This window comes from Dreissena polymorpha, unplaced genomic scaffold (genome assembly GCF_020536995.1).
Source record: "Dreissena polymorpha isolate Duluth1 unplaced genomic scaffold, UMN_Dpol_1.0 chrUn004, whole genome shotgun sequence".
Classification (NCBI taxonomy): Eukaryota; Metazoa; Mollusca; class Bivalvia; order Myida; family Dreissenidae; genus Dreissena; species Dreissena polymorpha.
The window spans coordinates 382,432-408,437 of NW_026273318.1; the positions used below are offsets into that span (position 1 = coordinate 382,432).

At 34.4% G+C, this 26,006-nt stretch overlaps 2 protein-coding genes and 2 long non-coding RNA genes across 4 annotated transcripts in view; 2 read left to right on the plus strand and 2 right to left on the minus strand.

Moving 5' to 3' along the window:
• Nucleotides 1–5,495: 5,495 nt before the first annotated feature.
• Nucleotides 5,496–7,392, minus strand: LOC127863273 (uncharacterized). Its single transcript, XR_008041010.1, has 3 exons — nucleotides 7,343–7,392; nucleotides 6,517–6,614; nucleotides 5,496–6,099 (listed from the first exon to the last, which is right to left on the minus strand). It is a non-coding gene; the product is annotated as an uncharacterized LOC127863273 (long non-coding RNA).
• A 3,073-nt stretch (nucleotides 7,393–10,465) lies between these two features.
• LOC127863291 (bestrophin-4-like) overlaps nucleotides 10,466–26,006 on the plus strand; it is a 47,367-nt gene continuing 31,826 nt past the window's right edge. The window contains exons 1-2 of the mRNA XM_052402710.1: nucleotides 10,466–11,148; nucleotides 11,772–11,906. Coding sequence (XP_052258670.1) covers nucleotides 10,970–11,148; nucleotides 11,772–11,906 — 314 coding nt within the window. The 5' untranslated portion in view covers nucleotides 10,466–10,969. The remainder of the gene's footprint in view (nucleotides 11,149–11,771; nucleotides 11,907–26,006) is intronic.
• On the minus strand, nucleotides 11,901–15,952 carry LOC127863292 (uncharacterized). Its single transcript, XM_052402711.1, has 2 exons — nucleotides 15,812–15,952; nucleotides 11,901–14,546 (listed from the first exon to the last, which is right to left on the minus strand). The coding sequence occupies exon 2, from the start codon at nucleotides 14,123–14,125 to the stop codon at nucleotides 13,418–13,420; it is 708 nt and encodes a 235-aa protein (XP_052258671.1). The 5' UTR covers nucleotides 14,126–14,546; nucleotides 15,812–15,952; the 3' UTR covers nucleotides 11,901–13,417.
• On the plus strand, nucleotides 14,778–15,774 carry LOC127863293 (uncharacterized). Its single transcript, XR_008041016.1, has 2 exons — nucleotides 14,778–15,003; nucleotides 15,165–15,774. It is a non-coding gene; the product is annotated as an uncharacterized LOC127863293 (long non-coding RNA).

Genomic DNA, 26,006 nt, shown 5'->3' on the forward strand with positions numbered 1-26,006 from the left:
TTACGAAAAGATGGCGAGTCAGAAAACAGTTTCTGGAACAACGATGCAATTGCCATGAACAACATGTTTGGTGGAAAAAACAGAATAGGTACATAATGATTCTTAAACAGTAATAACATTAGTATATTTTCCTTTTTTTGCTGGCAGAGCACTCAATTTTATATTCAGGTATGATACAATGTCATATGAACCATGCTTATTAAATTGAATTTAGAAAACAATCATTACCATATGTCATAAGCTGTACATATGTACACGACAGAAACAGTGGAAGATGATAAATGTAGTTAAGGGGTAAGTGATTTTATAAAATAAAAAATCTAAAACGGCTATCAATCAGATATTTTGTTTTTGTAAAATATATGACTAATTTTAAGTCAATTTAAACAAATAATTTTTTTGAAATGACTACTAAAAATGTATAAAACACTATATGATATAGACACATAGATTATTAATGTTTGCTAAAATAACATTATATTGTCATTTCTTTTAAAGAAAAAAAAGATTTATCAAGCAATATTATCCGATATTTTTATTTCTGTTTTGTTTTTTTACTTTACTTTTTTTGCTTTAATCAGGTTCCAGCTCTCCAAGAGAAGTTGCAGGGCATATAGTGTCTTCTTCATTGAGAGGAAGTATCGTTGTAGAACTTTTAAATGAAATTGAATATGCAGCAACATAATGCTACAACAAGGACAGTGTTTTAGCCCAAAATAATTTCTGTGACCTGGCTGAATTTAAATGGCATGAACTCATTGATGAACTATTAGAGCAACAGCCACAGGTAGCTGATGTTCTCTTGGCTGTGTCTCTACCAACCTCTAAGATAGGGAATACAAAATCTGTTCAGAGACTAATACTGGTCATATCTACTGTGTTTGGAATGTTGATTAATACAGGATACCAGGAGTTGTCGTTACAATTCGTTAGTTCAAAAGATAATCGCAATGACTTTAGTTAAAAAAACAAACATGCCCAAAATTACATTTAGTTTCAACTGTGTTTCTTTTTTTTCTTCAAATTTTTTGTTTAAGCCCAAAAACACAAAATATGACTTAACACCTTGTTTATAGAATGGAATATTGTAAAGTGTGCAATTTATATTTAATCATTTTATGAGAAACTCAAGAGAAAATTTCATTAAAGAGTTGCCAAACTAAGCTGTGAATGAATGTTTGTTTTATAAAATATTCAATGTATGTATTTTAAATAAATCTTTATATGTTTAAAATATTTCACAATATCTAAATACACAAACAGTAAAAAACATACCAGGTATTAAAAAAATCTTTCTTAGCCAGAAATTAGCAATATACATGTATAGTTTCTTGCAATTTGATAAAAAAAAAACAGTATTAAACATTGGTTTAAACATATTTATTCAGTAATGTGTTTTACAACATAATGTACATAGTAGTATTAAACATTACATTGTGTACTATTTTCTTAACCTCAAGTTTGTGAAATTGGGCATTTGAATGTTTATGTTACTGTTTATGACACATGTTTTGTTTGGAAATTAAATAAATCTTTTGGAACATCTATTTAATAGCGCTGACCCAGGCTCTTAAGGTCCTTGATGTTAAACCTCACCTGAGCTCAGATGAGCTCATAGGATCGATAAATGTCTGTTGTCCGTCCTTCTTCTTTTAACTGCCCTTTGGGGTTTTTTTCTGCTCATAGATCGAGAAACTTGGTCAGGATGATTGTTTGGAGGAATTGTAGGTCAAGTTCAAAGACGGGTCATCAGGGGTCAAAAACTAGGTCACTATGCCATTGACAAATATTGGCTACCTGTACTAAGGTGAGCGATATAGGGCCATTATGGCCATTTTGTTTTAATTCTACCCTTAACACAATCGGGAATAAGTTTACGAATCTTGCAAAAAAAATATTCTTATTTCTTGTCCATTTCGTTTCAATTTTTCAATAGTTGTAGTTCTATATGTAATTAGAACACCATTTAAATTTCATTAATATACCTTACGTAAAAATGTGTTAAATATGATGACAAACGTGAATTTCCCAGCAGGATTCTCAGGGTTTGTAATTCTTAACTAATAAATCATTTTTACTCTTATATAGAAGCAAAACAAAATTGGTCCTGTTCATTTCATGAGTCAGTCAGGGATCTCCATACAATAGAAATTTTAAAGGGGCCTTTTCACAGATTTTGACATGTATTGAAGCTTGTCATTAAATGCTTTATATTGATAAATTTAAATATTGGACCTAAAAATCTCCAGTAAAAAAACAAAACAAGAATACAATTAAAAAAGGAAAAAAAGTAAGCCTCAACTGGACTCGAACCACTGACCCCTGAGGTCATGGAGTAAAAAGTATCCCGCCTAGACCACTCACCAACCATGCTCATGCCATGAGCGGATGTATTTTTTTAATGAAATAAGCAATACTCTTAGTTTCCCAAACTATAACGACAACAACAGAACTTTCCAAATTATTCAATCGTTTCGCGTTGCAACGCTTTATAATTCCAAGGTTTTCAAATTGTCAAAAGATGCATATAATGAATATTTTAGAGCATGGTAAATGTTCCGTATTACTATTTCCTCACAAATATCATTGCTAAAACGAAAATTTGCGAATATGAAACATTTTTTGATTATTTTTTTTCAATTTACCAAAACGTGATAAGGTCAGCCTTATAAAAGATAAATTGCTCTGCTACACAGCAGATGTCATAAATAAGAAATAAAAATGTACCTCGTGACTGTTAGTTTGTTGTTATTTGTTTATACTTCGGTTATGTTTATTTGTTATTTATCCTTAAAGTATAATAGAACTTCAAAAACCAAACACACTCAATTAGTTAAAGCTGAAAGTTATTGCTTCAATCTTGTTTTAATATTACTTACATTTAATGACAATAACCTTTTGACCAAATTGTAGAGAAAAACCAATGGAATTTTTTTTTAATGAAGCAAAACCCAAGTATAAAATTTTTCATTGGCTAATTCATTCTACAATTTTCTGAAATGTGATGTTTCTATGAGCCTTTAAACTAATTGTTCCTATAGTAAATTAAGCGCACCGACTTGAAACAGGTGTAAATTATGAATTTTTCACTATATACATTTGTATATAATGTATCCTTATATAATTTCACTTAACAGAATGCCTTTCAGGTAAATGGAAATATATGAAGTATTACCTAAATGTGTTTGGTTTAGCTTTTCAAACCCATTTAGTTGATTTATTTAAGGTAATATTTAAAAAAAAAATGAATTATAGACAAAAAAGTTTGATCATTGTAGGTGTATGACAGACTTCAACCTTTGGGTGTCACTCTGAGCCATTCAGGCATGTTGTATACAGTGGATCAGATATCGGGACATTTTAATACTGAATTAATTGATTCCATTGCCAGTGGAAAGAAATTCAGAATTGTTGGGGACAACATTAACTTTCATTTGGGTTTAAGCACTGTCCCAACAAGAGCTGTCAGAGGACAGCGACCTCGACTATTCGAGTGCTTGACAGTATAACGTAAGCCATCATGGGGTAATATTCAAATTATTCAATAAGGTCAAGGTAATAGTTCAGGTATATTTTCCACAATCTATTGGACATTTGTAAAGACATAAAACAAACTAATAAGATTTTATTAAAAGTTTGATTGCAATTGCTTGGGTGGGAAGTTTGGACGGTCCTTCAAAAATAAAGTAAATAAATATATTTATATATTTTAAACCATGTTTCAAAGAAAAAATTATCTTTTTGGGTTGGGTGGGGGTTGAGAGGGGGGTATAATGTGGGGTGTGGTCATTTATTAGATGATCTTTCAAAAATAAAAAATGGGGAGGGGGGGCAGGGATTCTGGGTTGGGGCATGGGGTATTGTTTGGGTGGAATCCATTGTGGTATTCAGGTAAGTGTTGTTTTGTCAGAGTATTTAAAAAATCTGATCATAAATAAAGATGTAATGGCAATTTAACTTAAATTTACTCTTGACCTTCACAGTCAAGGTCATTCAAAGGTCAAGGTCAAATTGAACTTGGCAGGTACAGTACCCTCATGACATTAAGAAAATATTTGAAATTTGAAAGCAATAGCTTTGATACTTTAAAAGTCAAGTGGATCTAAACACAAAATTTAACAAAATACACAGTTACTAAGATAAAAAAGGGCGATAATTCTTACAAAATGCTTGATACAGTTTTCCTCTCTTGTTTATAGATTGGGGTCATGTTGTTAAAGAAGTTTGCAAAATATGAAAGCAATATGTTAAGGAAAATTGAAAATATTTGAGGTGGTACGCAAACTTTAACATAGATTTATCAATAATATGCAAATTCTAAATTAAAAAAGTGCCATAATTCTTACCGAATGCTTGATAGAGTTGTCTGCTCTTGTTTATAGGTTGTGGTCATGTTGGTAAAGAAGTATGCAAAATATGAAAACAATATGTCAAGGGACATTAAAAATGTTTAGGGTGGTACGCAAACTTTAACATAGATTTATCAATAATATGCATATTCTAAGTGGAAAAAGGGCCATTATTATTACAAAATGCTTGATATAGTTGTCTGTTCTTGTTTATAGGTTGTGGTCATCTTGGTTAAGAAGTATGCAAAATATGAAAGCAATATGTCAAGGGGCATTGAAAATATTTGGGGTGGTACGCAAACTTTAACATAGATTTATCAATAATATGCATATTCTAAGTGGAAAAGAGCCATAATTATTACAAAATGCTTGATAGAGTTGTCTGCTCTTGTGTATAGGTTGGTGTAATGTTGGTTAAGAAGTATGCACAATATGAAAGCAATATGTGAAGGGACATTGAAAATAGTCGGGGTGGTACGCAAACTTTAACATAGATTTATCAATAATATGCATATTCTAAGTGGGAAAAGGGCCATAATTATAACAAAATGTTTGATAGAGTTGTCTGCTCTTGTTTATAAGTTGGGGTCATGTTGGTTAAGAAGTATGCACAATATGAAAGCAATATGTCAATGGACATTGAAAATATTTGGGGTGGTACGCAAAACTTTAACATTTGCACGCTAACGGGAACGCCGACGCCGGGGTGGGTAGGATAGCTCCACTATATATATTTCATATATAATAGTCGAGCTAAAAATCCGGTAAAGAAGATACACACGGAAGAACTGCACACATGGATTTCTCAGAACCAAATTAAGTGTTATTATGAAATTGGACGTTTAAAAATAGGGTTACATTATTATGCTTAATAGTTCTGAACTTTTTATTCAAATTACATAGAATGTTTGAATTTTAAAAACATTGTAATAGACAATGAATTTTTATTACTAAACTGTTTCCCATAAGGCCAAAAAAATATTGTTTCTGGTCACCAGATTGACCCTCTTTTTTGTATCCCCACCCAATCTTTTTTTATTGACACTTTTTTTAAATATGTCAAAAGTCAATTATTTATAAGTAAGTTCTTTTTAAGGTAGATTTTATCATTTTTTCAACCAAAATAAGCATAGCAGCACAATAAAGAACAGAACAGAAAAGAACTTTATTAGGTAACTTATACTACATGGTATATCGTTACAAACAAATGTTAATTTATAAACATAAATCACGCAACTCCCGTACCATTCTCACACATTTTCACCCATACGCACTATCCTCAGAAACACACAAACATACACACACTCACACTAACATATGCATTAATTCAACATAGAATATACATTTTCATCAAACATAAATGATAAATAAATCAATCAAATCAAATATATTTAAGATATTTAAAATATTCGAGGATAGAATTTCCTAAAAAGATGTGAAAATTCAATTAATCAAGGAATCTTGTAATAATAATACGTATGCTTTTAGCTAGGTGACAGTTTACTAAAATCATATTCTATCCCCAGTTCATTATTATACAAATCACAACAAATTGAAAACTGTTACACTTCCTTAGTTTCAAAACCAAAAAACTGGTTAACTAAAGTTCTTCGGCAGATAGTTGAGTTTCCACAATAGTCCTTCATTTCTCTGGTCATATGTGCAGATGCAATGACTGATTTGTTAAAGAAGAGAATGGCCAGGGCATCAACATGGCTTCTTCCTGCTCTGCCGATCTCTTGTATGTAAGCTGCAAATATAATGTGTATATATATATATATATATATATATATATATATATATATATATATATATATATATATATATATATATATATATATATATACTATACATACATGAAGATGTACATTTTGCTAAAAATATTAGGAAAATTGTTTCTAGTTTTAGGAAAACTTTGTTAATAGGTAATAAACAGCTCAAGAAAAAAAAAGATTATTTGTGTCATGTTTGAGCTGAGAGAACAGATTAGAACTTAAAGCACAAAATAAAGTTGTATAAGCTCAGGTCAGTTTGTTTGCATCAGCAGATCAAAACTTCATTATCTATTATATTGTTTGTGCCCAATGCTCAATTCTGTGCTCATTGCTCAAACTGCAAATAGTTTTGTTGACTTTTATATCAAATAGTGGAGCTTAATTATGCTTACATTATGACCAATGTTGTTTAATTCTGTGTTCGCAATCAGAGACGTAGATAACAACGTCTCTGTCGCAATGCATCTGTAACTGACTTGCTGTTGATAACCTGAACAAAGAAGAAAGCAGTGTAGTGTAAGGGCTAGTTTAAATAATTAGACCTTGGTTACACAGGATTATCATCCCACCAAGGAAAATTACAAGCATCTGGATTTAAGCTCGCTGGGTAGGCATGCTAGAATAATGGTCATCACAGGTTTTAGTCCTGCATGTGTCATAATCTCTTTCTCTTGTGTACTATGAGAAAGTAAATTGCTTAGCAGTTGAATTTAAAATTAAAAAAAAATACCGATTATTTACAATAAAAATTATTCTAACTCAGCTCTCTCAGCCATCATAGCAAAAATTGCAAGTACAATAGGACAATGTAAATAGTTCTATTAGAATGAGCAGTGGCTTGTAAAATTTATTATATAGTTGTTTGTTATAAATGAGCATTGATAAAACAATCAAATTAAATGGATGTACAAATACATAATCGATTTTAAAACAGAATAAATTGTATGATGTAAGCCAAAAATGAACATATCATTGGTAAAAATAAGGATTTTGACGGTACTATTACTCCATATAATTAATCATTTAATGTTATCCGAAATTACATTTTCCATTTATTTATCCGAAAACTATTCAACTTATGAAAAATGAAAAATCTCATACAAAATCAATCGTTCCGTGAAAATGAGTCATACCATTTAAATACTTAATTATAATACTGATCAAGAGATAAATAATTTGCACAACGAACCACCTTTTAAAATTTGCTAGTTAACTTACTATTGCCATCGCCTCCGCTATAACTTCGTCTGTACCTGCTGACTCTTTGTTTACAAAGGGGCAGGTAATCCAGAATAAACGTTAAAGTGACATAACAAACAATTTGATTGGCTGAGCTAAGTCGGGATCTCGAGATGACGAAAATGCTCTCCTCTTTTATTTAATGCACTCTGCCTTTTTTTCCGCACCGCTCTTTTTTTAATTGTACGCCGCTTTTATTTAGTTGTGCACTCCACTTTTTTCTATCTCGTGGCCACGACATAGCTAACTCGTGGCCACGAGATAAAAAAAGAGGAGAGCAATTTAAAACAAGAGAAGCACCGCTCTTTTTTTAATTGACATGACGCCTTATCAGTGATCGCTCCGCCCACTTAATCACGTTGCTCAGCGGGAAGAAAACCTAGACAAGCTAACACCAAAATGGCTTCTTTGCCTATAGACTGCATATAGATTTACGCGATATTCCGGATGATTTTATGGACTTGTTTAACACCATATTACACTTGTAAAGGGTTGATGCCATTTAGTTATTCTGCAAATGCAAAAAATATACGATTAAAGAGAACATCAGCTATTTATAACGGGTAAATCGGTACATTAAACACGCTCTCAAACGCTTGCGCGCTTACCGAAATCGAACCCGTTATTACGTGTAATGGTGGTATTTGCAATAAATTAACACTTCACCGGTATTAACCCGTGTTATTAACAAAATTATTACCGCAACATTTCCCCCTACCCGTGTATTTGACACGAAATAGCGCTTTATAACTGGGAATTCGGTGAAGTTTTACGCGCTTTCTGACGCCGGGTGGGTACCTCAATCCCACATGTTATTGCGTATAAAAGTGATATTACTCATATTAAACATTGCTTATGGGACATTTATCAATCACTATAATTAAAAGCGCAAAAAAACACAGTAAGTTTGGACATTGTCTGATATAAAATTAGCGTTGTACGAAATGGAATACGGTCAGGCTATTATAAATTAATAAGGCTACCAATATCAGACGCTCGCGCAGGTACCGACTTCCCCGAAGTTACCGCATTTATTGGTTAACTAATATCAGTAATAATAACTCTTTTACAATAGCATTTATCGATACGTCTTTTTTAAAATAATAACATAATGGTTTTCACTTGTTTCTGACACACACAGAAAGCGATTTTTAACGGGGATTTCGTAGTTACACGAATTGGGTACCAAAATTCTCAATTATTTTACATGCACACGTGACATAATACATACTAAATAATGCTTAGTTATTGCTTATATGACATTTCAAGTTTGTGAAGTAAATTAATGTTCTATAAAGGGGATCTCGGTAATTCTTGAAGCTCCCACTCGCTCTTGTCAAGACCGCATTGTCGCGTTGGAAATGGTATAAATTTAATTCATCTAACTTATCTTCAATGTCACCAACTAATCTGTCAGGATATCGATTGTCCGAGTTACATAATCCCCATTGACACCGTTTAACCAGTTTGAATCGTTTTTTTAAGAGGGAAACAAAAGAAACTCGTTGGAATAAAAGTGAACCTAAACATGTAGCTTGTCTAGAAAATGGCGGACAGGTCGTTGCTAACGAGTGCGCCCGATTAATCGATCGCTGATTGGTGGATCAATTCTAGTGGGCGGAGCGATCATAGATAAGGCGTCATGTCAATTGCACGCCGCTTTTATTTAGTTTTGCACTCCTCTTTCTCTAGAAAAAAGAGGAGAGCAATTTAAAAAAGAGAAGTGAATGTCACCTCTATGCCACCGTACAAATCTATTAAAATTGATAGATATTTGGATTGGTAAAATTATAAATTTACTTATGTCCATTTTACACCAGTTTCGTTCACACACATTCATCAAACGATTACATGTGTTTGCCGAAAGCAAATACGTTTGGTTTAACATATGTTTTACGTTCAATAAAGACAATAGTGTATGGCTTTGGGATTAACATTTCGCATGTACATAGGCAATAATAACAATCATATCAATTGTTCCAAACTGCAGAATATTTGATTTTGTCTTTTTAGCACGAACCTTGTTGAACGTTTACCAAAGTAACGCTCGATTTGGTAATTTTCGGCTCGGGTATTATTTACATGTACCCCGGGTACTCTTAAATATACTTACAGTCTTTTTAATACATGTACCCCGGGTACGGTAAATATACTTAAACGTACCCAGGAATTTTAACGTTAAATCGGTCGTTGTCGGCTTTTTTAAAATTAATTTTGTTCACATGAATGTCTATTTTCTATTAAATGGCCTATAGATAGCATCGAAACTCATACTAAAAAGCATGTTGATGCAGTTTTTTTTAAAGAGAAGATTGTTTAAGTTTTACAGTACAAGTAATCGGTAGCGCGTTTTACGACATCGGATTTTGGGCGGGAATACAACTCGGGTACAGTCTAATATCGCCCAGGTACGTTTAAGTATATTTACCTTACACGGGGTACATGTTAGTATACTTAAGAGTTCCCGTGGTACATGTAAGTAGTACTCGAGCCTTCAATGACCAATCGAGCCATAGTTACAGCTTGTTTTCCACACTGAGTTGTAAGTTAATAAGGCAGTGACATTATTATTTAAATTACTTGTTTTTTAAGATATAAGTAAATATTTGTTGTTTATTGAGAATGATTTGATAAAGATATGAGTTAAATGTATCAATTTAATATTTTGGTACGATATTGAGCCTATGGGCCTTTGTTGTTCTTGAAACTTTAGCCAACGGACGCAAGGGTAAGTCGCGCAAAGCTTGTTAAACACAAGATAATGATATTAAAATGCAGTGAAGGATGAAAAATATAATATGGCTTCACAAGATTTGACTGCGCCCTACATGGTCGTGCTGCACACGAAAACCAATAAATGTAATACGATTTTAAACGTGTATATCATGTATCGCATTGCATTGTTTAATTTTAATTAGACTGCAATATTGCATATGTATTCACGGTCACGCGTTGCATATGTTTCAGCAAGACGTGCCACGATTTCTATAATAACATCCCGAAAAGTTTAAAAGCTTAACCTTGTGAACTTTTGGTGCGAACTTCAGTGGGTGATCCAGTTATATACCAACGCATTTCGACAATGTACCAGTGATGCACTCCGTTGACAAGATACAGCGAAAACATCAACCGTGTGTATACTGATGTCAGAAGCACTGATATTTGCGTTTGTATTAAGTTCATACATATGTCAACATAACAGGATTAAAAAGAACACATCAATGCGACTCTAATTGGCGAAGACGTTTGGAAGGACTGGATTAAACAAGTGACCACCGGTGTCAATGATGCTAATTACATATTTACTTATACCCGAACCATAACAGTAAGAAGACCTGTAGTTGACTTGACCGGATTTAAATACCATGTGACCATTGTTAAACCGAACAAGTTGAATGGTCACCGAACACTATTTGATGTTTACAAATAAGATAACGGGAGGTGCAACCGGACAATCCAAGCGGAGATTGAATTCATTGTAATTTCCATAATGTTATTTAAACAGGAAAGGTGTTGAAACATTGACCGCGCTAAATCAGGCAACACTATTGTTAAAACCAGTAGGACTATATATATTGACCAGGTGTATGTATACAGTGCAAGGGAATGACCATCACATACCAGTACAAGGTCGCCACCACATCACTTTTCGGCTTCTTCCGCCTGCTGAAGGCATGGCGGGGCAGCGTCTACAAACTCATCTACAAGGAGACACTTATTTTCTGTCTGCTGTACGGTATAATCAGCTGCATATATCGCTTTGGCTTATCCGGAACCTCTAAACGGTAATCATATAGACTTTGTCCGGTTTGTTACATAAAATAAATTAATATGTTTTTGGTATGCCTTAACAAACATACGGACATTGAACAACACAGTTCTTCTTATCACCCCACGTGTAAACAATATTGAAGATAACATATCCTTCTAGAAGGAACTCTAATTGCATGAAGCTTCACAAACAATCGAAATATGCGATTTCCCTATATTAACCATGAATAATGGCACGTATATACAGTAACGTTTTGTAGATAATAAATACAAATAAATATATAAATGGAAAAAAGCATAATACACGAAAAATAAATAGCTCCGCTAATAATATCCATTTTTATAAAAGGCAATATACATGTTTTCAAAGATGTTTTTACACAAATTCATATACGTTGCATAGGAATATCTTGTATCTGTCTGCTTTGATGTGTAACAAATATTATGGTTGGTTATTTTTCTTTTAAAATTTTAATGTTACGTTTTAAATATTCCGAAAAAAAACATGATACAAAAAATCATTGTTTTGACTTCATGCGACAAATAGATGATTTCAATAGTAAAATATGTTGACACTTACAATTGAACCATCATGGTTCATGTATATAAATCCTTTTAATTAATTGTATTTCTTCAGGACGTTCGAGCAAGTTGTGGCTTACTGCAACAAACATATCGACCTAATTCCCGTCTCATTCATACTCGGATTCTATGTCACCATTGTCGTCGGCAGATGGTGGACGCAGTTTACCAACTATCCATGGCCCGACAGGTAAGACACTCATAGTACTAGTGCATGTGTATTTGCTTCTCGGGAAAAAAACTATTGTCGTTCAAAATCCATGCGTTGCAATCGACGTGTTTATGTGTATGTGTCCTCCTCTTTATCTCCTCCTCCTCATCCTCCTCATCATCATCCTCTTTCTACTAATACTATTACTACAGTAACTTCTACTTCTACTTCTAATTCTTGTATTTCTACTACTTCTCCTTGTTCTGTAATTAAATAAAAGAAAGGCAACAGAAAGATCACAATAACAGCAGCAGCAAATGGTTTCTGAAGATACACGGTTTTTACTTCTCACATTGTTAAAGCTTTGTCTGTTAATACTGCCCCTGTTTTTTAAGTGTCGGATATGTTTTCTAAAAAAATAGCTTCTCTATATTAAGTTAACTGGAATTATTATTGATAAACCTATGCTCAGCTTAAGAGCTCTTTACCTCAGTCTTTAAATATGAATACTTTTGTCACTAATATAGGCAACTGTTTACCGGTAAACATTTAAATACCGGAAGTCTTAAAAACTAAGGGGGGCTTCAGGTACCATAGTTTCACTTTCATACCTCATTTTACATGTAGCAGACTTGTACATTCTTAAGTCGCAGCAGTTTCAAATAATACTAAATGTATACAATATATGTTGTCAAATTATGTATACACTATAATTCCCTGTCATGATTTAGGAGATAACGCAATTAGTGTCATGCGGCGCATTAAGCAATGCAAAAGTAGAGTAGAATGCATGTACTAGAAAACGAAATACAAACACTTGAGAATTGTTTTTTAAATAACAGTTTCAGTTTCAGTTTATTGGCAATCAGCAAAGCATATGCCTTTAACCATAGGCTAGGTTGCGTTTTGTTTGTCACACCTTGTTTAATCCCCGAAAGACTAAAGTGGCTTGTAGTTAACACGTATTTATTTAGACAAACGTAACTTGCGTCACCAACATTTTAAAGACAGACAGACAGACAGACAGTTTATTTCGACTTGTACAATGTACATCATCAACAACACATAATGATAACAGTACAGTTTGTCAATTGTGATAGGAACAAAGTTTTGTACAAATTTACAAATCATTTACTAAGCAACTACAGTGGCGTGATTACAAATTAAATATAACAACAACAGAAAAGAAAGAAAAATGAAAAAAGAGGATGAACAATTAAAGTATTCTTGCATTTAGAATAGATGTTCGTACTTAAAGTGATTCTTTTACATAAAGGAATATATTAATAAGTTCCGCTTTATTATTCGTTTGCAGTAAACTTAAATATTTATACATAGATGGTCTTATATAATAACATGCTTTAATGTATTGTTTTCTAATGTTTCTAAACGTCGGGCAAATACAAATAAAGTGAAATTCATCTTCAATATCGGTCGAATCGCAACAAATGCAATATCGTTGGTTTCTAGAAATGATTTGTCTCGCATAACGACCGGTTTGAATATGTAATGGGTGGGCTGACAATCTAAGTCTAGTAAAAAGGTATCTCTTACGTATCGTATGCGATCCACGCACGTTTACCTTCCTTTCTGGCATCTTTCATGTGGAAAACCAGTTTGCACCGCTTCTCTACCACTTCCGGTGGAAACTGCTCGTGCATTTGGAAGTTTGTACCTGTAAGGTGTTTCCATTGTTTCCTCACTAGTTCCCTGTCCCTGAAGAAGGTAAATTGTGCGACTATATTTCGCACTTTGCCGTGAACCGGATATCCTGGCGCGCGGTGTACACGCTCGAAACGTATGGTGTCGGCGGTTTCTTTGGCGACCTTAAGTGTTTCCTCTATGTGATCGCGGAGCTTCCGCTCTGTGACTTCGGGCGGCTCATTTCCTGTTGAGTTGTCTTCCGGGATATTCATAAACACCAAGTTATTACGCATTGACTGCGATTTCAAATAAACGTCATCCCGGAGCTCGTTTCGCTCCTTTTCTAACTGAACTAGCCTGTCTGCCACTATCGTTGCCCCAACATCAACCAACTCCACCTTTTCCTCAAGCGCCAACACGCGCGCGTCTGTACGCTTCACCCTTTCTTCAAGAGCGACCCATATTTTCTTAAGTTCTTTCTCGAAAACACACACTTTCTTCTCTAATGAATCTATTGCATTTAATTTTACATCAATTGCCGCTAACCTGTTATCCATGGTTCTCATAAAGTTCATGACGTCCTTGATTGTTGGCTCTTGACCGTTTTCCGCCATCTTTTCAAAACTTGGTCTGGACGAATCTACACAAGACAGCTCAAACACTCCACTCTGTAGTGGACCGATTTCGTCTGGGTATAACACCGCATTAGATTGTCCTAATATCTCACTTACTGAAACATTTGTGTTAACCTCCTCCGACGGGCCTCACTGTTTGGACAGTTTTGCTAAGTTTACACTTTGAGTGCCACTTTGACTGCCACTACTTTTTCTGTTTTTTCGCTTATTCCCCATAGTCAGTAAACTGCATAGATAATCCACAAGCCATAATAAACCAAATGTTCACTTAATCCACAAAAAAAAAACGTTTTCTCCAAAACTTAATTTAAAATCCACAAATTTCTTCCCCGTTTCAAAAACACGTCCACTTTCGCGCCTATCACGTGACTTTTAAATACCTTTCCTTTCCACTGGCAATCTGTACATATATGATAAAAACAAGTATACGCAGGTTATTGAGTTTTTTTCTTTTAAATCTGTCTTGAATTGTCGTTATGGAAAATGTATTAAAAATATGTATATATCCATTTAAGTATAAGTTATTTCCGACTTTCATCATATTTACATGTCCAAATATCTGTTCAATATCTGTTCAACATTTTTTGAATATATGCAAAGTAAATTTATTGACAATGATTGAATGAGGAAATAAAGAGCTGCGCCATGAGCGCATGATACGCCCGTCGTTCGCCAATGAAGTAGTAAGGTAATAAATAACCCTTTGAATCATTTTTTTACTTCAGTTTATTTGTATTTGAATACATGGTTTATTTTATAAGAACATGAGCATGGAGCGCCGTCTCCTTGACATTCAACAAAGTCCCATAACTGTGGAACAACAATTCAGAATTCCGTCAAAAACGAAAGGGGATCAGGTTTTATCAATATTAAGATTGTGTTGAAATTTGAAAAAAATCCATCGAAGGATATTTGAGCTACGGTAGGACATTCAATGAAATAACGAAATTTTGACGAACAAAGTCCCATAACTCTGGAACGACAATTCAGAATTCCGTCAAAAACGAAAGGGGATCAGGGTTTATCAATATTAAGATTGTGTTGAAATTTGAAAAAAAATCCATCGAAGGATATTTGAGCTACAGTAGGACATTCAATGAAATCACGAAATTTTGACGAACAAAGTCCCATAACTCTGGAACGACAATTCAGAATTCCGTCAAAAACGAAAGGGGATCAGGGTTTATCAATATTAAGATTGTGTTGAAATTTGAAAAAAATCCATCGAAGGATATTTGAGCTACAGTAGGACATTCAATGAAATCACGAAATTTTGACGAACAAAGTCCCATAACTCTGGAACGACAATTCAGAATTCCGTCAAAAACGAAAGGGGATCAGGGTTTATCAATATTAAGATTGTGTTGAAATTTGAAAAAAATCCATCGAAGGATATTTGAGCTACAGTAGGACATTCAATGAAATCACGAAATTTTGACGAACAAAGTCCCATAACTCTGGAACGACAATTCAGAATTCCGTCAAAAACGAAAGGGGATCAGGGTTTATCAATATTAAGATTGTGTTAAAATTTGATGAAAATCTGTCAAAGGATATTTGACGTAGCGTACGACATTAACAGACGGACAGACGGACGCGGGGTATACCATAATACGTCCCGTCATAGACGGGCGTATAAAAATAATAGAATAATCAAATACATACCAACAAAGATAAGGGTCGCACAGATAATAAGTGTCTATCGGGTAAGTGGAAACAAGTATGTAGATTATGCAGAGCAAACAATTGTGTACAATGAAACAAGAACTACATGCATCTTTAAAGAAGATATTCCGCGTTTATTCTTAAATTGAGAATAAATTTTAATGTCCATCTATAAGAACTTAATTGAAAACGCTTTTGTTTCTTAGTGGTTAGCCGCTTATCCACCGCATGAAAGGTTTGGTATGTAGTATATCGCAAATTTATGTATTTGCTTTTTATGTTCACGTATATACTGTTTAATCTCAATACACGGTATATATCGCATGTTACATTTATACGCTTACAATTAATTATTGTTCATATAAATATCTACAAGTATTACTTTAGACCGGATTACGTAAATATAATAATACGGCATCAGACCATATTGATTGTACTCACATGGCACATTATCTATTTAACATTATACTCATAACTCTGGGGCCGCAGACTCGATCTCCGCTCAACCCTGATCTACTAACTCGTATTTTGCATGAGACGTAAACTGCGGGTACCCAAAATGGTTTCTCACATGGGCGTCCCGGGTTCGAGTACGGTAAGCATATGCGTTTGGTTGGTGATTCCATATCGTTCAGGTATGGTTTCCCCCGGGTACTCAGGCGTACCCGCGTCGTCTACACACAAACACACAAATACGCAGCAAAAGAACGCACTAAACTTGAACATATTTCAGTAACAACAAATTATAATAATGATAATAATGATAATAATGATAACAATGATAATAATGATAATAATGATAATACTGATAATAATGATAATAATGATAATAAGGATGATAATGATAATAATGATAATAATGATAATAATAACAAATATTATTATAATAATTAAAATTACTCGTTACTTTTGTTAGTCTAGTAAATAATTGGGTAGAAGTGCTGTGACTCTCTGCGAGTACACACATAACGCAGCCTCAGGCATACAAACAAACACTAATGATTTAGAACATTGAGTTTCATACTGTTGTACCCGGTGAAAAGTTCTAAATGTTATACAATAGCTTCACGTTTAAAATTTGGCTTGCATAATTGCAAAACGCAATCCTGCCTCCGTATAACGCAATCCTATATCCGTATAATTTCATTTTGGCATTGCAGTGGTGCCATTTTCTTCATTCAACTCTACTGGCGGGAAAACTCTCCAACATTTTATTGTGTGTTGATAAAGGTCAATACAGTTGTAAGCCTGGGGTGGACAGCTTCGAAACAAATACAGTTGCAACACTTTTTTCCTTCGGTTAAAAGCTTATACAGTACATTGCTATTTATTCTGGTAGCAATTGCATTTTGTACGCCACCAGACTGTTTCTTTTGTTAAATATCAAAGTTAATGAGATCATTCCGCGCCTAAGGCTGTTTTATGTCAGAACCGAATGTTCCAGTTGGTACTCTCGATCATACGAGTCGCGTTCTAAAAAAACTGGGCATAATGCATGTGCTTAAAGTGTCTTCCCAGATTAGCCTGTGCAGTTCACACAAGCTAATCAGGGACGACACTTTCCGCATTTATGACATCTTTCGTTTAAATGAAGTCTCTTCTTAGCAAAAATCCAATTTAGGCGGAAAGTGTCGTCCCTGATTAGCCTGTGCGAACTGCACAGGCTAATCTGGGACGACACTTTGCGCACATGCATTATGCCCAGTTTTCTCAGAACACGACTCATATGAACCCATGTTGAACGGTTTTTACATTCGTTCCGCAGTCGACGCTGTCGACTTAATTACGACTTAAATTTGAATTAAATGCGCTTTACATGTAACTGTTCAAATGAATTACAGCTGCTCCTAATTGAAGACACTGATGTCATCAATTCCATATGTGTTAAGTAGTTGGTATGTCATGACGCTATTGGACCGTTTTCTTTCAGTCGTAAATAATGCTTTTATCTCAATGAAGCAAACATCTTACATGCAGTGAGCACATTGATATGTTTACTTTACCTGGTTCATAAACAGACACGGGCAAAAGGCATTTATGTACAATGTAGTTTAATCTTCAGACAACTTTGTTTCGGTCTCTTAACTTTTATGTTGCTTGTTTAGTTTCATTTTCAAGAGACCTGTTTACAGATCAGAAGCGCTCGAATCCTTGCGAATGATTTTTTATTTATCTTTTATTATGACATTTTCTTCCTATTATTTCGATATTTTTTATGTGATATTACGGCAAATAATATTGGTTTGTTCACGTAATTATTTAAAATTCCAATTTTATATAAAAAAAAATCCACAATCTGCTAGCGTCTTTAATCTTCACAGTAACCTTCACGTTGTGTAGTTACATTATGTTGTGAATATTAACACCAGTTTTATATGACCCTATAATCATATAGCCAAAGGTATGATTCGAGATGACGTTTAGAGCTAACATTTAAATTTAATGAGTTTAATTTTCTAGCTTTATATCATGATATTATCGAAAACATTTAATTCTAAGTTTATTTGGATGAAGAGAGTAATTTGAAAGAAATGTCTCATCATTGTATTGTCGTTTATCTATTAACGTTCTGTTAAATATATATATTATTGTTTTTACATTTGTCGCTACATCGTTAGTCTGTAAATATTTAATCATATCAGTTCTTTAAACCGGACCATGCCCAGATGCAACAGCGAACTTAATTCAATACACGATGTGTGCATCGGCGCATCGTATTTAATAACTTTTTAAATTGGATGCAATAGTTTCGTTTCGGTGTGATGCGGATACAGTAGCTTAAAACAATTATAGAATGTAATGTCCCGGTCTTTCGGTCAGTGTCAGCCTATAGAGGTGTGCTATTTCCTCCTTTCAGCTGATTTCCACCCTTTCAATGTAAAACGTATTTTTTAAATAGACCATATGTTTGCTGAATCTTTTTACAAATGATGATTTTTGTATTTTGCTTAACCCTACAAGGGGGGGGGGGGTAGGGCATGTTCCTCCCCTGATCTTTTTTCACACAATACGCTGCCTATTGTTATTAACGTATCCCTCAGTGAATGCATAATACTGTATGCTATAATAAGCTTATATGTATTTAATTATTATTAAAGGTCTATCGCTTCAGGATTATGTCATGGCATAATTATGAAGATTCTACGATTATTATACAATTTTACAGATCGCGTCTGTGATTATGAAAAGTGCAACATTTTATCGAATAGTTAATAATATAATCAAAATGAGCGCTACATAAAAAAAGAAAGAGGTGGATTGCCAAAACACCAACATTGTAAAACAAATTTCTTAATGAACTTGTATTAATTAATCAGTTAAGGCGCATCTCTATGAACGTGCCTTGAAATACGCGTGCGTGGGTTTCAATGTTTATCAAAGTTCACGAGTCCTTCTGCGCCTAAGGCTACATTATGTGAGAACCCGAAATCGACATTCATCGAACACTGTTCTCATTTAAACAACTCAGAACCTTATACATTTAAGAACGATATAGTATCTAAGCATTTGGTTGAATTATATAATTCGATTTCTTACACATAATTATTCGTGTATTCGTCAAGTTAGATGATGAAAACAACGTTGCTGAATACGTTTATTGAGTGTATTGATTTTAAATTTATTTTTCCGTGTGATGTCAGAAGTACGAATGTCTGAGCAACGTTGTGTCAATGTAAATGAATTCTTAAGTTAACATGCTTCCCGTAGCATCAAGGTTGCAATTGTATATAATGTACTAAAGACGAGCGGTCGCATGCTTGATTGCCCCACGGGTTTGCCTCACTCTGGTACCGATCTTAGCTTGAATGCCCCCGGCTGTGCCTCACTCTGACACCCGATCTTGGCTTTTTATTCCTATCATCGTTGTTAACACACGGGGTTTACTGACCTGTGTAAAGACAAATTATTAAGGCTCACTACGTTTAAATATATTTTCATGAAACACGTTTACATGTGAATTTATATGTTATGTGAGACCTACACTACACTGTTTTTTATGTTAGTGATGTCAATTTTCGTTACATATTATATATAAAAAAGCTGTGCGGACTTTCGACTCTTTACTTTATACAAAGATCCCCCGATAAACTGACATTTGAGTTATCGAGATTCTCGCTGCCCCGAGATTTGAATCGGATGATTAACCACTTGTCGCTTAATAAATAACGGCGTTCAGTTTCGGTATTTTTCTAATGAGTCGTTGATTGGCTTGTAAAATATAATTTAAAACAGCACATTATAAACTTCATATTATTAGTATCTGATAAAAATGTCGTCTGTTTTATACATGTTTTATCACAGATATGGTTATGGATAATAACAAGATTCATCTGCATCGTTTAAACGTAATAAAACTATGCTTACATTACATCATGTTTTGAATTAAACATGCATGCGTGTCATCTATTTTTTATATTTGTATCAACAAGTGTACAGACATGCGGCGTCACAGGCAAGTAAGTTAACGCTTTAAATAAACTCGCTCATGCATCTAGAGTTTATTTAGACAATTGAATAAGAAATAAATCAATACAGGCAATATACAACACATCGCCGGAAATATATAAGTTAAATAAAAATTTATTTCAGGCTAGAGATTTTTATATTAAATTTTTAAATGATAATTAAACAGAAATATTTATACAAATTTAAGTTGTAGCAAAAAGGCAGATAAATACTTTTCAATATAAAAGTCTGCCTCGGCCTGAAATTGTGCGAAGTCCCGCCAGTATATGTCTACGGAACTATTTTAGTTGTTATCACAAACTTCTTTTCCTTCTATAGATTTGATATTTTTGTGTAATATTATGCTTAAATTAATAACATAAGTGAAGAGATCACGCAGTTCATGCAAAGGTAGGTATTTACTTTTCAATTTCGTAAATGTCAATTTGTGATTTTGACATGTAATGCTCCACGGAAATTGTTCATAACGTTTTATTATTTGAAGATTTAAACGCAGGTTTTCAACGATGATATGTTACATTGCAGCGGCATACTAATTTATTTTAATTAGTCCATTCTGTCGCGGCGTGTAATTGAGATCGAATGTTCCCGTTTACGCACAGTATAGATTGAAATTAATACAGGATACTTCTTTACCGTTCCAAAAACTTTGATGTATAGTTTTGAATGATCTTGAAACTTATATCGAAAAAGCCTTGGAAATTAACCAAAATGTACCGGTAATTATGCTAGGTGATATAAATGAAGACCAGCTTTTAAACTGTTACCGTCTAAAGCAGTCATCTACCGTATATAGCTTAAGGAACTTTATAACTGAAGCAACCAACGTCACTGCAAATACTGCTATCTTAATTGACCCTATTATTATCTCCGATAATTTAGTTGTACTGGACAGCGATGTAATTTCAATAAATACTTTTGTTAGAGATCTTAATACACGAGACATGTCTAGTTGTACAAGCGAGAAGATTGTCAACGACTTAGTTATTTCACAAGCAAATTCGTTGAATTGATATCCCCGCCAATGAGCTTCTGGACACAAAAGTGTTATATTTGACACTCAAAAAAGCATTATTTTCAAGATACAAAGGGCAATAACTCCTTTATTTACAGATGGTGTACAATGCCACTTGGCGTGCATCATCCTCTTATCCATATATATATATATATATATATATATATATATATATATATATATATATATATATATATATATATATATATATATATATATATATATATATATATATATATATATATATATATATATATATATATATATATATATATATATATATATATATATATAGTTATATATATATAGTTATATATATACATACAAAGTTTCAATGATATCGGCCAAAGTACTTCCAAGAAATGGCTCCGGACACATTAAAGCATTTTTTCAAGATACAAAGGGCCATAACTCCGTTATTAACAGATTGTGTACAATGCCATTTGGCGTGCATCATCCTCTTATCCATATATATACACATACCAAGTTTCAATGAAATCCGCCAAAGCACTTCCAAGATATTGCTCCGGACGGACGGAAAGACGGACGGAAAGACAGACGGAAGGACGGATGGAAGGACGGAAGGACGGACGGAAGGACGGAAAGACGGATGGACGGACGAACAACGCCAAAACAATATCCCTCCGCCTCTGGCGGGGGATAATTAACATCAAAAAGGGTATTGTATATCAATGAATGATGTGGCTACAGGAAGCTACTGTTCTATTTATCCATACATGTTTAGAAATAATACTATTATATTCACGTGTATTCAATTAAAACTAGTTTAAGTACGCCCTTATGATACACTGGAACGCCTCTACAAAACGAACATTAACGTGTAAACGCGACAGACATAAATCTTCCGTTATGAAATAACCATCTGCTAACAACTAGGATAAACTCAAATACGCTCGTAAGAGTAAACACAATGATTCATAATTCAAAGGAACAATTGTACTACAATATTGAAACTACACTTGCTGATGTACTGCCTTGAAATTCAAAACAATATTGGATTATGTAAAAAAATCTTATACACTTGTATTCACACTGCTATGTATTATCACCCTTACAATCAGTGGAAACGACACTCATGGAAACGAAACTACATAAACATCCGATGAAGAAAAAAAAGAGTACCTATACGTGTTGCCGCTCCAACTTTAGACACAACGTTGGGAGTCTTTTCTTTTTCTACTCACTTTCCATTTGTATGTTGAGAAAATATTTATATAACTGAAAGAGAATTCTGGACACAATCACACTTTGAACGACTAACAAACCTGTTGGTGAATACTAAATTAATCATCGAGTTATTGCGTTTCTATTGCAAACGTATTATGTTAATTATTTTATAAATACAGTCAGTATTCTTAAATGGCTACTCAACAGCTTTGCAACTGATTGATTTATTTTATCAAATAGCTAGATCTATTGTGGACAAGAAACTTTATTGTCTTATATTCTGCGATTTATCCAAGGCGTTCGGCCATACGGTCTTTTATCCAGACTTAAACCAAATGGAAGACTACAATAGATAGAAAATTACATTTCTAACCGTACCCTTAAACGTATGTGTTGGCTCAGCTTAGTCATATTCCTTACAAGTGAATGCCGATGTCCCTCAAAGCTCAGTATTAGGGCCGCTGTTTTTCCTGATTTACTTAAATTATATGATAAACAAAATGGTTAGCATTTTCCTATGTTTGCTGCCGATACTTCCTTGTCATGTTCTACATCTACATTAGCTGATCTTTGGGGTATTTCAAACCATGACCTCTGCCTCATTAACATTTGAGCTAAACGATGGCTTATTTTTTGTACTCCTAAGACAACTGATACAACTTTATTTCGAACGCAAACGGATGTTCGTTTTCTTAAATAAGCATTTGGCAATGTATCCGCAACATTAGTTGATGATCACAAACATTTGGATCTTACATAAAGCAGCGACGGCAAATGGAACAATAGCATTAAATATTCAAAAATCCGCGTCGAAAATCCTGTGAGTTCTGTGAAAGTACAAACCCTCAAGACAACGGCTTAACAAAAACTTATTCACCCACATGCAACCATTACGAGATTACGCGCTGCATTTTATGGAACGGTCGTATATTGTCTGATACGAATTTATAAGAAAACAATACAAAATGAAGCCGCGCGCGCATTTCTTTAGGCTTACTTATTCCGTCTCTCTTAGAAAAGTTTATACTAAAGTTTAACATCCAAGTCAAAGACAGTGACGAAATTATCTCAAAATCATCATAATCTAAAATGCACAACGGCAAGTGTCTCAATTACCTTACTAACCATCTTCCAATTCTCGAGGTGCCCCCTCAACACGTATAAATGAAGAAGATTATATTATTATAACTCTATGATAATTACTCTAAGGACGTTATAATTTGCCGTTAATCTTTGGATTTTGTTACTTATTGATATTCATAACATGAACACCATTTCGAAATCTAAAGCTTTCTTAAGCAAATTTTTAATTTATTCGACGATTATTCCCAGTACTGTAATACTTAGCCACTTCGAAGTTGTCAGGATAGAACAAACGACCGAGTTAAGGTTTAACAAATCTATTCAAATCGTAGAACGCGACTTAAGAAGTTTGGTTTACGAATAAATAACTATAAGTATGATGAAGGTGCGCAGCATCACTGTTACTTGATTACTATTTTAAATAACTTAAAAGAATTCTTAAGAGTTTACAGAACTATTCCCTACCATTATGATGGCTTTAGCTTAAGCTGGTAGGTTTCCGACTTTTAAATGACGTGGATTTTGAGTCATTGACCGAGATGAAGAATCCGTGATGCTGCGCGCTATTTATAGTGAAGATGCTTTAGGATTCCGAAACTTAGGCGTCCCAACCAATCAACATGCACTTAGGAATTCCTTAACCAATAAAACAAGTTTACAAAGAGCCATTTTCCTAAACAGCATTTCGGAATCCTAAATCAACAAAGTAAGTCAATAATATGAGTTGTTACATTATAAAAAGCAATTTGTATTAAAACACATAACATTAATACATAATATCAGGCAGAAATGTTCTGCATTTAAATTCTGTTAAACATTTTGAATAATACAATGGAAACATGAAACTATATGATGCATAGGCTTTCTACGCCTAACAAAATAGTTCCAAAGCATTTGCAACTGGAACATAACTTTACCAAAATGCAATACACAAATGCATCCTTAGATTAATAATACAAGTGCAAGCCATTAATTTTGGAGAACAATAGTTAGGAATAACAAATTATATTGTGCAATTGAAAATGTAGGTCGTATTCCTACACAGCTGGCTGACAGCGTCATAGTAAACAAACATGGAGCGTATTTTTGGATTGGAATTACTGAATTGTGACAAACAATGGATTGTTAGCAAGTACCTGGAGTTAATAAAACATATGTAAGTAGATTTAATTGATAATTTCATAACTATTACATATTACATTTCCCCTACCTTAAAAAAACAAACTCCTCCTGGAGTTTGAAATGTACAAGCACAAGTACTTTTTTATGTTATTAAATTTAAACAGTCATTTAAAACATATGATTTAATAAAATTTAATTATTTATACTAAACAACTTTAAACATTCAAAGTTTACATGACATCTTCTTCCTTCAGGGCCTGACTGGAATGTCCTTGATGATGGACAGGAGAGGATCGTCTTGATGTTCTGGGAGGGTCCTTAGTATCGTCGACTTGACTTCAGTTGGAAGAGAGCTGACGCCGCTGGCAATCTCTCGGACTGTTTCGTGTAAGTAGTGGCGGGCTTTTCCACTGTTGTCCAGGAGAATACCTGCTGTACCAGGGAGCATCAGGTGCTGAAATTGGTGGACCAACAGACATCGGTTGGTGATGCTCCATGATACAGCAGTGGACTGGAGGATGGATGTTGCAGCATACTCCAGTGCAAGTAATCGGCAGTCAGGAGATAGGTTCCTCCATCCTTTTGGTGGCCAGCGTAAACCTTGTACGAGCGTAATTGCCTCATCCGGAACAGAAGACCAATCACGTTTGGAAGGGGGTAGCAGAGGCATTGCCACACTGACCAGAAGTGCCGTCGCATGTGTTTGTAGGAGTGTGTTGGCAGGGGTCGGCACGTAGTGTTCCACCGCAGACAATGGAGAAGGGGAATACCTCGCGACCTCGCTTTGAGCCTCGGTGGTTGGGGATGTTGGATGATATACAGGTGTTGAACCTCTAATAGGTGATAGAAGGCATCGGACAGAAAAAGGGACTGTTGTTGTGGGTAACATTGATGAAGTGGTGATGGGACTCCTAATAGTTGGTGGTGGCTTGAAAACAGATTGGTTGAAGATGGTGTCTGGCTGGAGAGTAAAGTGTTGGCTGTGGAGGCGATGACGGCAGTTACCTCATTGGTCTTTCGGAGAGGGGCGATTGCGTTAGTTGATGATGGAGTCTGGCTGGAGAGTAAAGTGTTGGCTGTGGAGGCGATGACGGCAGTTACCTCATTGGTCTTTCGGAGAGGGGCGATTGCGGTAGTTGATGATGGAGTCTGGCTGGAGAGTAAAGTGTTGGCTGTGGAGGCGATGACGCCAGTTACCTTATTGGTCCTTCGGAGAGGGGTGATTGCGGGGGTTGAAGTTGGTACAGGGATGATCAATGAAGATGCAGACACTGTGGGGAGGGGAGACAAATCAAAGGATGGCATGGATTGGAGGGGTAG